The following is a 14,210-nucleotide window of genomic DNA, read 5'->3' as shown; positions in this document are numbered from 1 at the left end:
CCCATCGTAATAACCTGCTTCATTACTTTTCTCTTCTTGTTCAAATAAATCAAATAAATAGTCAATTTATTAGTACAATGGATAAATAGTGATAATCTAGATTGTTTTATAGTAATATAGAAATCTCATGAAGTATTAACAGAAATAAATTGTCGACAAGTATTTCTCTAAAGCCATAGTCATAGAAACAGTGGGTATCCCTCTGTGTCATACAGCTCCACTGACGATTGTGCGATGTTGCTTCATTATGAAGAATATAGGCACTGTAGTTTGTTTTGACTCAATCCAATATAATCCACTGCTGGAAATACCACCTACAGCACTAAATGTGTACTCATCCACAGCTGAAAATAGTCCCCAACTAATGTACTTATAATTGCTTTTTTCAGTAACGTTTTCTAAACACTTCAGTGTGCAGCTTTTTAAAGGTTTTAGGCTTTATAAAACTGTTTACTTGTTATTTGTATGTGTACTGTATATATAACTGTATAATTGTGCTGTTGGTCCTGCAATTGAAGTATTAAGACAAATATATTAATGGAAGTAACTTAATTTTTTATCTTTAGTGCACCTTAAAGTAAGCACCTTAACTGAGGTCCATAATTAGATAAATATAAGTACGCCCCTACCCCTGCTTAAGATATAAAAGCCCAGTCACTTAAACACAAATTGAAATAATGGACTGTTTTTTAACTTCAAAAGTAGTTGCCTGGAAAAACTGTGAAGATAATTCTTGAAAGTACCTAAAAAAAAATGCAGAAATACCTCTTAATCTGGACAGTAGCAAATGGCTTAAATTGGCAGCTAAAAACTGCTGCGTGCAGATAACTTCACTTCTCGTTCATAGCTATATCTGGAGGCACCTGGACATCGGTTATGTACAGGGCATGTGCGATCTGCTGGCGCCACTTCTAGTCATTTTAGATGATGGTGAGTCAATACACTGATTCACTTCTTTTTATCCCTCTTCTCTGACATTTGGTGTGTTTCTTACATGTATTTATGGAACAACTGGGAGTTTACCCACTCACTTTCATACTCTAGCTTCCTCTCTCTGCTTCCTCCATTCAGAGGCTATCGCTTTCAGCTGTTTCACTGAACTCATGAAGAGAATGAATCAAAACTTTCCACATGGAGGTGTAATGGATACTCACTTTGCCAACATGCGCTCTCTAATCCAGGTGACAAAGCGCCGGTGAACTCTTTCCAGTCAATACATTCACTGACAAACTTCCATTCCAAATTTTTCAAACTTGCATAACACGTACATTGTCTCATCAATCCTATTCCTGAACCTCCTGCGATCCGCTGTCTGTATAGATCCTGGATTCTGAGCTTTTTGAGCTCATGCACCAAAATGGAGACTACACCCACTTCTACTTTTGCTACCGCTGGTTTCTCCTGGACTTCAAACGAGGTAAAGTGGCTATAGTGTGAGTTTGTCCAAACACGAGGACAAGGAAATTCCCTTTTATAGTACATGTGCATTAGGTTTGGAAAGCATGTGAAAATCAGGTTTTGTAAATGAATCTTGGGAGTTGACAGTTAAATAATTGGCCTGAACTGGCACCATAACAGTTGGTTATTCATGATGCTTTAAACATTTTTTCTGACTTTCTGAATATACGGAATCTGCTTGGCTTTGCCTCGCAGCGTCCTGCTTCCTCTCTTTATCACCCTTCACTGCCCACTCTACAAACTCATCTCCCATCTGATTTGCCTTGTCTTCTAGAGCTGGTGTATGATGATGTTTTTGCAGTCTGGGAAACTATTTGGGCAGCCAAGTATGTCTCCTCTAGTCATTTCGTCCTCTTCATTGCCCTTGCCCTGGTGGAGATCTACAGGGACATTATCTTGGAGAACAACATGGACTTCACAGACATCATTAAGTTCTTCAATGGTAAAACCTTCAGGATATGTATGTTCAAATACATATCCTCTAATCCTCATAAAGGGGCACTTCATTGACTTTACACATAACATATCAGTTTCTTCATTCTAAAGAGTACAACTCAGTCTTTTATAATGATGTCTGTGGCTGTGAAGGAGTCTTGTCAACTCTGAGAAGTTAACCCAAGTGATGTCATAGGGATTTTATCAGCTTGGTACTGAAGGGTAAAAAAAGCCTTTATAACATGAAGCATGCACTGCAAACACAGATCAGCAAATGGGGATGTGAATATTTATAGACAAGAGGGGTTTTATAAAGGCCAACTTCTCTAATATAAATTATATGAATCCACTCTGGAATACCTTAACTCTCTTCTAATTGTAAATAAGATTTCATCTTATAATTCATCTGTTTAATATTCACTTTAATATTCACAGGGAGAGGTTAACTGAGCATTTGTCACATACTTATTTTATTGAATTCAACAAGTGCACATACTGTTTACAGATGTCACAAACTTCTATGACTCATTACATCAACACAAACTTTTAGTTCTAACGCGGTTTTCTTTATCTAAATGCGATATAATTAATTATATTACTTTTGAGAAAAAAAAGTATTTGGTGTAAATGATTATAGCACAGAACCAGCATTTGAACTTTTATAGTTTTTATAAAGAGTCCAATATCTTTAAACAGATTGATGCAACTTGTTTAGAAGTTCTCCAGACAGTTTAGATGCATATTCTGCTCATGTTATTTTTGACATTCCTACATAGGTAAAGAAAGTTAATTCAGTGTTTTGTGTTTTTCAGAAATGGCCGAGCACCACAACATCACGCAGATTTTGACCCTGGCCAGAGATCTGGTGGGCAAGGTACAGATGCTCATAGAGAACAAGTGATCCTACTGTTTGTCTTCTTTTTCTTCCAAGTGTGAACAGCTGCAACAGCACAAGAATAAAATACACGTGTGCACACAGACACACACAGTGACACACACACATATACAGTACTACACAAAGCCTTTACAATCACAGTTTGCTGCTATGAGCTTTATTGACTGTATCCAATGTTATTTGTGTTGTTGACAGGTGTACAAGAATATTATACTTAATATTTGTCAGTATATGTTCAAGTGAAATCAAGTGTACCTTTAAAACTGCTTCTTTAATTCTTAAATATTTTTGTCAGAAGTGTCAATCTTAATCCGAGTGCTATATTTTGAGATGAACATGATTTTATTTGCACATTTCAAACCAAAATAGAGAGGGGAATTCAACCAGAGACTATATTTATGAGAAAAATAGATTGTGGTAATAGTTTTATGTTAATTATTTTAATATTCATAGTTTACAAGATTATTTTTTAAATACATCAGCAGATTTTAGATGTATTCCTATCCCTTGATGAGAGAAAGAATGTACGCACACTTTTAATTTTCTTTTAGTGCAACATTCCAAATTTAAATTATTTTGACTGATTATTTATTAAGAACCGTAGTTCAAAATGTAACCCAGCTCTAATTATATTTAACACATGACGTTGAGAATAATTTAGCTTTCAGCACCAGATCCGTGATCTAGCATCCAACAGTGTTTTCAATGTGACTGAACTGCCTTGTCTGCCAAATAGTATGTTTTTATTTGTTATGTGTCAGTTGTATTGTACTGAAGACAAAATTTTAAGGTGTTTTATTACGATAAATCAGTTAACAATTGTCATTACTGTCATAATGTAATACTTAAGAGATGTATGCATATCTGGGCAGAGATTTATATAAAAAACCAAGCCTAATGGGATAGTCACTCTAAGTAAATTTTCGTTATCCAGTCAATTCCATTATAATTTGTAAATTGTGCAGGTTACTCCTAACTTGATTTTTGTTTGGTGCTTGTTTGTTGAATCAAGTATTAATTTCATTTTACGTATGATATGATTGATGAGGCAGTGATCATATTTAGTCATAGTGACTGAATAAAATGTTTCCTTATTCCACGTTATTCAAAATTGGGCGTCAGGAAGGGCATTCGGACATGCGGACTAATGATCCGCTGTGGCGACCCTTAATGTACGGGATAAGCCGAAAGGACAAAAATAAATAAATAAATGCATATTTGTTTAGTATGATAGCGATTAAAATGAAGGTTACAATATGAATAGGAAATTATACACTAAACATTTTTATTGTTGTCCAGAGTTGAAGCTTAGAAAAAATATACATTCCGTATCTTAAATTAATACTGATAATCTCATTCATTGCCTAACTTCACTCACCCTTTCTTCAAGTGTTGTTTAATGAATGTGGTAAGATGAATTTAATATTGGTGTTTTTTGTGAATGCTAACTGCTGTCAGAATTCTTTAATGTAAAATCCATTTGCAAAATTATTTATTTATTTATTTCCTAATTCAGTTGCTGCTTGTTTGTAAAGCAGATAACACAATTTTGTGATCAGTTTTAAATGTGCAATGAAAAACAATCAAATTCTATATTAGGTATATACATGTATATATACTATATACGTGTGTGTATATATAAATATTAAATGGTATATGTTCTTATAATAAAAAGAAAATGGAATCACGATTATTTTTCCAAAACAAATTGCAATGAGCATTTTACTGTATTTAATAAAACTGAAGCAAGAATGTCAGAAGTATATCATCATGACAGAGAGAATTGATGAACATAAAGATGTACTCATTATTTGGTGATCCCATAACCTGTGATACAGCCACTAAAAGGTTGTAAACTACTTGGACTTTGGTTGCCACTAAATATGATACACATTCATATCCAGATTAATACCCATGATAATCCTCTGACTTTTCATGTAAATTTTAATTTGCCCACTATATGTCTAGCATCCATGGCTAAAGTAAGACAGTGAACATTGTAGCTTTTATCTTCCTGTTACCAAACATCAGTTCTTCTACTCTGACATCTGTAAATAAAGATTATAACTGCTGTACCTGTGCCTATAACCCTTTGTGAACTAAGTGCTTTGGTCTGTATATTTGATAAGCAAAAGATGTACTTCTTATTTAATTATGTTTTTATTTGTTTACCTATAGAGTTACACCAAGACTAGCTCATACAAAGTCATTTAACTGTGGTGACATTGTCAATAAGGATTTCCGCACTGCTGTGCGCTGTCTGGGTGGTGTTGTGTGGGGAAGAATGATACGTCTGGGTTTCAGTTTTAAAATGTGGGGTTTTCTGTAGTACAGTAAAAATCTGATATCTTGTAGTTTCATGCTGGTGGCTCAGTGGTAGAGCATTGGGTTGGGATGCCAGGCGTGGCCCTGCCCAGGCATCAAGGGTGACCTTGCTGCCAGACATGAGCACAGAATAAACAAAAGTGAGAGTGGTGCAGCAGGACGGGCATCCAGTGTAAAAACACATGCCAAAGTAACATGTGGAACACGTTCTGGTGGGGTGACCCTTGAAGGGACAAGCTGAACGCTGATGATCTGCTACTTTTTCATGCTGTGTAAGAAATTTAGGACAAATGTAGGGGTGGGAGAGTTAAGATCCATTAAATATCAGACTACACCATTTATTTTGCTTCTTAGGGAATATTCTTGAATACTTTCTTTCTTCTTTGACTACATCCATAATTCTCCTATTTGGTCTTCCACTAGACCTCCTGCCTGGCAACTTCAACCTTCTACTATAAACCCACTATTCACAGTCTGGAAATGTCCAAACCACCTCAATCTGGCCTCTCTAACTTTATCTCCAAAATATCCAACATGAGCTGTGTGGGTGGAATAGAGTAAATGTAGTCATATGATTAGATAATTAGCAAACAGGCAAACAAGGTGGGTTTATTGAAGAGTTCAAAGAGGGGACTGGAAGGTCACAGGGTGTGTCAGGTTTGGAGAAATGCCTAAGATTACCATTAGATAGTGGTTCCTGGGGTCACAAGCTCTACAAGAAGGTGCAATAAAAGGATTTTATTGCTTCACAAGTGGCAATAACAGATAACTTAAAACGGGAAAAGAATGGTGACTGTCAACTGCATGCCGCAGGTTTCTTCATTAATGTTTTGGTGAGGGTGTTTCCTTTGTTGAGTTTGAGTATAAATAGAAAGGGTTTGAGAGATGCAAGGCAGAGAGCACCAACATCCATGTGTTCTCCATGCTGGCATGTAATAAATTGAGATGGTTCATCACACCAGTCCTGTCTTCAATTCTTCAAAGTCACATTGGACAAAGGAAGAGTTAAAATCTCTATCACAGCTGTCCCTCTGATGTACTCATACCTGATCCCATCCATCCTCGTCTCTCCAAAAGAGAACTTTAACATCTGAAGCTCTGCTACCTCCAGCTCTGCCTCCTGTCATTTCTTCAGTGCCACTGTCAATATCGTTGGACGTTTAAGACAACCGTCTTGAACATCTTTCCTTTCATTTTTGCTGATACTCTTTTATCACACAGCACACCTGACACTTTTCTCCACCTGCTTGCACTCTCTCTCTGCAGACCTCCACCTCTCTAGATTTTCCTCCACCTTCTCCCGGCTTTCATTAAATATCACAACGTCATCTGCAAACAACATAGTCCACAAAGATTCCTGTCTAACCTCATCTCTCAGCCTGTCCATCACCAAACAAGAAGGGGCTCAGAGCCGATCCTTGATGCAGACCCACCTCCACCTTGAACTCCTCTGTCACACCTACAGCACACCTCACCACGGTTTTACAGCTCTTATACATGTCCTGCATCGCTCTAACATACTTATCTGCCACTGCAGACTTCCACATACAACACCACAACTGTTCTCTCTCTCCCTGTCATACACTTTCTCTAAATCTACAAAGACACAATGCAACTCTCTATGACCTCTGTACTTCTCCATCGGCATCCTCAAAGCAATTACTGCATCTGTTGGACTTTTTCTAGACATGAAACCATATTGCTGCTCACAAATGCTCAACTCTGCCCTTATCCTAGCTTCCACTACTCTTTCCTAAAACTTAATTGTTTGGCTCAGCTTTATTCCTCTATAGCTGCCACTTCTCCTCCATTCCTCAGGCATCCTCTCACTCTCCAATAAGTTTGATAATTTATAGGAGTTCGAAAATACTTGGATCTGTGTTATTAAATTGTTTGTTTAATAAAAATGTAGATTTTTTTTTTTATGTTTACACGCTGCTTCTACTACACAGCAAAATAAAGTAAGTGACATATATTGAAAGTAGAGGTTTGCTAAAAATACAACATAAAACACAGAATGCAATGTTCAGACTGACACTTTTTAGCCTTGGATCCTAAACATCAGCTCTTTTAGTCCAACATCTGTAAATAAAGTTTAGAATTGTTTGCGTCAATAACAGTCACAAACCACCTTCTTTAATGTAAACAGAAACAAAACATATCGCCCGAACAGGGACTTGAACCCTGGACCCTCAGATTAAAAGTCTGATGCTCTACCGACTGAGCTATCCGGGCGCTCATACTTAAACCCTCCGTCAGTAATTTTATGGGAAGTAATTGATGGTAGCTGTCGTTGTCGTATGTCGTTAGTCCCATCAATTAGTAACGCTAAGTTATGAAAAACCGTTATTACATGGCTTAGTGCCATATTGCGCCCAATAGCAGTATTTAACACGGAATACGACGGTCTTGCAATTAGCTTTTATCTTGTTATCACTATGATATTTAGTTGAAAGCGGTTAAGTAACACTATGTCATATAACATACACCTTTCATATTTAAGATACCCTAACAATAAAAATGAATTTAAGCAAGTCAGTTGCTCTTCTCCGTAAACACAATCGAATACGGAAGTAAGTGAGGATAAACATCCGGGGAGTAGCTCTCTTTAGCTAGCGTTAGCTAACGTTACGTAAGCTAAGTAGTTTGGTGCAAAACTAGTAGTAATTTACAGAACTTTTGGACATGTAATGCTCCTTTTATAGTTTTAAGCACAAAGCTGGGTCGCTACCGGAGCTGAAAATGACAGCCTTTAGCCTGTGTGCTGCACGCACGTGCTGTGGCGTGTTTCAGACAGTCACTCGCCCTTGGTCCATCCCGTTACCAAACGATTTATACTCCAGAACAAAAAGGGAAAGATCCACCACAAGGAGAAACAACTGCCTGCAGAGTCCCATCACACATCTAAGACGTCCCTTCGCCTCTCAGCCACATAACTCCAAGGTAAGCGCAAGGTCAGTGGTCACTTTCTCATATGTGGAGCGTGTTCATTCAGCAGTAAACGCAAAACACCAGCAATTTTCATTTGTACATGTTGTATTAAAGTACAGTTCTGAAGAACCGACCACAATTCAGAGGTAAATGTACTTACACTAAAATACTTGATATCAGCTTTACTTTCTACTTAAGGTACAGACGTAGTTTTTAATATAGAATATATTCAACTACTTATCACTTGGCAGTACATAAAGTAAGTAAACTTTAATCCAACATTATAAGCTGCTACATTAGTGATGCATTAGAGTGCACATTCATGCATCAATAAATTGCCAATGTGCATAATAAGCACTTTTACTTTTGGTATTATGGTCAAAAGCATATTATAATGTCAATACTTGTATACCAATGTGGAGTAATTCTACACCGTGCTAATCATACTGGAGTAGAGGATCGAGGTACTTCTACTGCTCAGTGGTCCATAGTGGTGCCAGAGATGCACAGATGGAAAAAAAATATATATATAATTTTTCCTGTGATTTCACAGCTACTGTATTTGTTCCACACCAAGTCTGTATAGTAACTCATATCGTTTGGGGTTTGATTTTTACAGGTACCAGAGGTTGCAACATGGCAACCAGTACCAGAGGACCAACTTCCTATGGTAGTACCCTATTGACCTTCAGATATTACTTTGAAAACAATCCCTTAACTTTGTTTTAAACAGTTGTCCAGTGACCTTGTATACACCGTAACAGGCATTGCTTGCTGTAATTCCACATTGTGATATTGACCATTGAAATATCATTTTAAATATCCTGCTATTGTGCTTCCAATGTAAGTGAGGGTTGGGGAAATTCACAGTCCTCAAACTCTTGTTGAGCTGAAGCTGAGAAACGGTGACACAAAGGACAGTATGACATAATCACCATCACGTCTACAAAACTAAGTGACCTAGATTAGTGAAGACCAAAGGTCAGACATGATGATGCATGAATCATAATGATATTTGTTGTCTTAAGTTAATCATAATGACTTCATTCAGTGGATACATTATTTACAGCTAAAGTAATTGTTAACACAGACACACATCTTCTTACCACTGACTCTCATTTTACAGGCTGCCCAAATAACTGCTGACCTAGTGGACAAACTTGAGCGCTTGGCACTGGTTGATTTCCGCACCCAGCAGGGACTGACCTGTTTGGAGAAAGCTATCCAATTTGCAGATCAGCTTCATGTTGTTGACGTATCAGGAGTTGAACCAATGGATTCAGTTCTAGAGGACAGGTGTGGTTCACGCAGTGACATATCAGTTGAATTTAAAATCCTACAAAAAATAAGCAACAACTGCAGCACAATTTTAAACTCTTCTGAAACCTGCTGTATGACTGTGGGAATATTTGATCTACTCAGGGCATTATACCTGAGAGACGACTCTGTGAAGGAAGGGGACTGTGCTGAAGAACTGCTGCAGCTCTCCAAAAACACAGTTGAAGAATATTTTGTAGCACCACCAGGTAATAAAAGTTTTGTTTTGTTTTTTTAAATCTTGTTATTTTTTAATGGTAAAGATCTTTGACTATTTCTAATTTTTTTACCACAGGAAATATTCCTCTACCAAAGAGGGAGGAGAGGGCTGCCATCCTCAAACACTCCGAGCTCTGATGTTTATGGATTTTTTTTTTTGTTTATATTTTCTTTGTTTGTATTTAATGTATTTATTTGTTTGCATCAGGAGTGTTGGCCGAGGCCAAATGCTTATATAAATGGAAAAACAAATCACTTTCATTTGACAGCCATGGTTAAAATATATGCCTGTATCATTTTCTAAAAAAAGAGAATTAGGTGTGTCAACACAGAGCAGTTGCTCATGATTGGAATTTAGTTATCTTGGCAAGTCCAGTTTTTTTTCTAATACCTACTTTAAATAAAGTTTTATCTTTTCATCTTTTGTGCAAACTATTTGAAATGTTGCTTAAAATTATAACGTGTTCATCAAGTAATCAAGTGGTTGATAAAAAGGATCGAGCCTTTTTTTATTGCAACTACACAATTCTGAAAGTCCCCTGCAAGTGTACTAATACTAGTAATTAACATATACAGATGTGTATTCTCTGATTAAAACTGGGATATTTGGTGGAAGAATTATAAACATGCTTTGGATTTGTGTCATGATCAAAACCAAAATATAAGTTCTCATTGTTGCAGAGTCACGTTTGGAGAATAGAAAGCGAAAGTTATAAAGGATGAGAAGGGAAAACGAATCCTACGCAGAGCGTGTGTGTGTATATAAACAGTGGTGAGCTCAAACCTCAGGCACAGCTGCTTCTCACAACATTTGGTTACCAACCGAGTTTCCTGAAGGACCTTGCTGTTTCTGAACAGGTAGGAGTCTTTAACAGCAATTTAGTTCTACGAGGTTGGAAAGTATTTTGACTTTGTAGATTTTAAAATTACTGACTTTGTCTTTCAGACCATTTTAACCATGGATATTACCATCAAGATGCTGAATGGGACAGTCCATACGCTGACTGTATATCCAGAAGACACAGTGGGCGAACTGAAAAATCTCATTTACTCCCAACTTGGAGAACCCCCTCACAAGCAGAAACTAGTCTTTGTAAACGGCCAGAGGATAGACCTGAGCGACGACTCGCGGACGGTCGGATCCTACGGACTACAGTCCGGCTCCACGGTGTCTCTACTGGTGACCCAGCCCGCTAATTTTCAAGTGTTCCTCAAAAACGACAAAGGGAGGACAAACGCCTACGAGACAACTCCTGAGGAGACTGTGCAGAGCTTCAAGGCCAGGGTCGAGCAAAGAGAGAAGGTCCCGGTGAGCCAGCAGAGGCTCGTTTACCAAGGTCGGGAGATGAGGGACGGCAAACTGTCCGACTACCAGGTCGAAGCTTACAGTACCATCGACCTGTGTCTCCGTCTGAGAGGAGGCTGAGGACACAGATGTGTGATATCCAAAGACCGTAAAATACTCTTTATTTATTAGACCTATAAATGAAGATTAAATCATTTCAGATGACATAATAGGTATTTATTTGTTTAGGATAATTATGTAATTGTGTTTTTTTAATAACCTGTATTCGTTAATGCTTATATTACGTTTTTTCAAAAGAATAAAATGAAATTAGTATTGTGAATTTACATGTCTCTGCCACCTTTCATCACATCTTTCACATTTCCTGTTACATAGCTCAGGGGGCGGAAATGTATCCTGTACCATACACAGAAAAAATGCATAGTTTAAGTTAAGTAAGCTTCATAAGAGCTACTGTGTGTGAAATTATCACACAGTAGTGTCGATCAGGAACAGTAGTACACTGGAGTTCTCTGGTACTGACAAGTTCGCCAAGGCCACCATGAAGTAACTTTCTCCAGATTCCTTTTCTGTGAAGAAATCCGGGGAGGCTTCATTTCCTCACAGATGCAAGGTAGGCATACCAAAACAAGGCGATAAAATTGGCAAACAGCACCCGGAACTAAAAGCAAAAGCAGAGACAACATACAGTAGAGAGAAATAACATTAGTGTCAGTGTGTGACTCATTAATTCCACCACAGGATGCCAGTCGAATGCAGTCTATACCTGAACAGGAACAAAGTTGACATTGATGAACTGGAAGGGAGTCCAAACTTTCCAATTCATCTTCAAAGCAGTCCAATAACTTTTTCTCATCTTGTTTTCAAAGTCTTCCCACCCTTTAGCCTTAAAAGTTTGGAAAGATATTAATATATTTATTTTGCCATTTTGCACTTAGTTCTTTGACTAACTGTAAAAGTTACTGCAATGAATAGAGAAAGACACAGGGTTAAACAGTACGGTTGTATTCAGGCTGAATATGAAAAAATGAAATACTCTTTTTCTCTAGAAGGGAGTAATAAGAGTAACATACATATCTGACACTGTAAGGACAAATATTAAATATCAAATCTAAACGAGGCCTCCGTAAAGCAAACCATGCATGATTGTTATTAGAGAACCTTAAAAAAATGAAATACTCTTTTTCTCTAGAAGGGAGTAATAAGAGTAACATAGATATCTGACACTGTAAGGACAAATATTAAATATAAAATCTAAACGAGCCCTCCGTAAAGCAAACCATGCAATACATTGTCACGTGGCATCCCTTATAGATCCCTAATACGTAATACCCTCACTGGCCACTTCATTAGGTACACCTGTACGACCTAATTCAATCACATACAGCAGCTCTGCCCTAAATTTTCCTTTTACTTTTAAGTTGAAACTGTCACATGATAATTGTAACTGTGTTTATTCTTGTGATAAGTGGGTAGTGGGTGGTGCAGTGCTTTATATTAATAGGCAGTTCCAATGTTTTGTTCAAAAGATGAATGGGGCCAAAACATTAGAACCACTTCTTAATAAATTGCCTTAGATCGTCCAGGTGCAGTTAATAAAGTGGCCTCCTTTATAACAAAGTAGGTCTACGTGGTCTGTATTTGTCCTCTCACCTCTGCCATGTGATTTTTACTGTCAACTGTTCAACAAGTTATCAGAGCTCAGTTGTGCAATGTACTTTGACTGTTTGGACAGTGGGATATCTTTTTTTTAATCTGTCTTTAGTGCTGTAAGCAGACCAACTACATGGAAGAGCTATGGGGCTGATTCTCAGGTGACCCACCTCCATGATGTTCATAACAAAGTAGAAAAGGAGCAGAAAGCCGGGGGCAAAAATAAGCCGATCCAGTAGGAGACGTTTGACTATACAGTATGGATCTGTGGTGGGCATCCATACCTCCATCAGCTGGTAAAAATAATGGCTAACAGGTCCTGTAATAAACAACCTGCAACAGGCAACAATAAACATTAATAAATACACACTGATGTAGAAAAAGGGGACAATTTTAGATACAAAGTCTATAACAGGGAATGTGGCTTTTGCTCCTTTTGTAGATACTAGTAACAATAATTACATTGGTTATGTATTTTAAACCTTTTCGCACTGTTCTCGTGGTTTTAAAAGCATGTCCATGGTCACTGTTCTCTTACCCATAAATGGCATAACGTATAGCTCCTGGCGTGTCAATGTCATTGACGGGGCCTCCATTTCTGGCTTTTTTTCTGGTCTCCAAAATCTGGGACAGAATATTTCCTAAAGCTGAGAGGATCCCACTGAAAATATCAAAAGGCAAAAATACAAACTTTCATCAGTATGCAACAGGTAGAATAATAATAAAGTCTTGATCAATACAAAAAGATACAGAAATGTCATAAAGATACAAATACCAGAGATTAACACGGAAAACAGTAACTTCACAAGCTGCATCGATGTATCTTAGCTCTTTAGTAAATGAGGATTTTTCAGTTTTGACTATAGCTGAGGAAACACAGCAGAGAACAAGAACAAGGCTGCACATCCTCCGCTAACCGTCGGGTGAACAAACCGTAAAACGAACCTCGTTATAGATTTTGTAAGTATGGGATACTTCTTCAGGAGAAACAAATACTGCTGTAGTAAACGGAAATGTATGGACGCATCCCGGACGGGCACACTCTGAACAGGCATGGTCACTTCTTTGGCTTGTTTAACTGCACAAACTTTACATTGCAAACAAAACTGACCGGGGCGAAGTTGAAAAGGAACTGGTAACTCTTCCTGTCACCGTAACACGTCACTGCTAGAGCCACGCCTTTACGTCGACGTCAAAAGACTTTTTTTTTCTTTAAGGTTTTTAATATTGGGGCTTGGAAAGAAGCATTAAAAACATGTCAATTATATAGTAGTAACAAAATTAAGAAATTTACTTTTAGCATTTAAAATTGTTCACTAGCACAAACTCCCGTTGGGTAAGTACTAAAAGATAATTACAATTTGTCATCAAGTAATCTGTTATTTTTTTACTAATTATTTTTTAAAATGAAATTTCATAATTAAAAAAAATGTCTGACATGCAATTAGAAATGTAGCCAATGTATTGCTTGTTTTTTCAACAAGTCTAAAACCCAAAGGATCTTTTCATCATACGACAAACAACTTTTTTCAGATATTAAACTCATAAGAACAGATACTGCACTGCATTTGAAATCTGGATTTACTAGTTCTTTTGCTAATTTCAAAAACAAACTTTAAGTTTAATTTAGTGTTTGTATTGATGGAAAGAACCCAACTAGTTTTCAGTATT

General features: G+C 37.3%; 4 protein-coding genes and 1 non-coding gene across 7 annotated transcripts in view; 3 read left to right on the top strand and 2 right to left on the bottom strand.

Annotated features, from left to right (window-relative positions):
• The window catches only part of sgsm1a (small G protein signaling modulator 1a), a 28,204-nt gene extending 23,343 nt beyond the window's left edge, over positions 1-4,861 (top strand). For all 3 annotated transcript variants that reach the window (XM_067519932.1, XM_067519931.1, XM_067519930.1), the window contains 5 exons: positions 848-930; positions 1,072-1,181; positions 1,321-1,417; positions 1,733-1,900; positions 2,706-4,861. In XM_067519932.1, the coding sequence (XP_067376033.1) occupies positions 848-930; positions 1,072-1,181; positions 1,321-1,417; positions 1,733-1,900; positions 2,706-2,794 (547 nt within the window). In that variant the 3' untranslated portion in view covers positions 2,795-4,861. The remainder of the gene's footprint in view (positions 1-847; positions 931-1,071; positions 1,182-1,320; positions 1,418-1,732; positions 1,901-2,705) is intronic.
• Positions 4,862-7,275: 2,414 nt separating this feature from the next.
• Positions 7,276-7,348, bottom strand: trnak-uuu (transfer RNA lysine (anticodon UUU)). Its single transcript has one exon. It is a non-coding gene; the product is annotated as a tRNA-Lys (tRNA).
• A 338-nt stretch (positions 7,349-7,686) lies between these two features.
• Positions 7,687-9,999, top strand: gatc (glutamyl-tRNA amidotransferase subunit C). The gene is made up of 5 exons (XM_067519941.1): positions 7,687-8,056; positions 8,664-8,714; positions 9,171-9,340; positions 9,467-9,570; positions 9,657-9,999. The coding sequence occupies exons 1-5, from the start codon at positions 7,856-7,858 to the stop codon at positions 9,716-9,718; spliced, it is 588 nt and encodes a 195-aa protein (XP_067376042.1). The 5' UTR covers positions 7,687-7,855; the 3' UTR covers positions 9,719-9,999.
• A 140-nt stretch (positions 10,000-10,139) lies between these two features.
• On the top strand, positions 10,140-11,208 carry isg15 (ISG15 ubiquitin like modifier). Its single transcript, XM_067519943.1, has 2 exons — positions 10,140-10,438; positions 10,527-11,208. The coding sequence occupies exon 2, from the start codon at positions 10,539-10,541 to the stop codon at positions 11,004-11,006; it is 468 nt and encodes a 155-aa protein (XP_067376044.1). The 5' UTR covers positions 10,140-10,438; positions 10,527-10,538; the 3' UTR covers positions 11,007-11,208.
• pxmp2 (peroxisomal membrane protein 2) lies at positions 11,031-13,684 on the bottom strand. Its single transcript, XM_067519942.1, has 5 exons — positions 13,485-13,684; positions 13,078-13,200; positions 12,710-12,872; positions 11,653-11,772; positions 11,031-11,547 (listed from the first exon to the last, which is right to left on the bottom strand). Exons 1-5 carry the CDS (start codon positions 13,592-13,594, stop codon positions 11,479-11,481), a joined length of 585 nt encoding a protein of 194 aa, XP_067376043.1. The 5' UTR covers positions 13,595-13,684; the 3' UTR covers positions 11,031-11,478.
• Between the last annotated feature and the right edge of the window lie 526 nt (positions 13,685-14,210).

This window comes from Channa argus, chromosome 11 (assembly GCF_033026475.1).
Source record: "Channa argus isolate prfri chromosome 11, Channa argus male v1.0, whole genome shotgun sequence".
NCBI classification, from domain to species: domain Eukaryota; kingdom Metazoa; phylum Chordata; class Actinopteri; order Anabantiformes; family Channidae; genus Channa; species Channa argus.
This window is presented reverse-complemented; position numbering and strand designations above follow the sequence as displayed.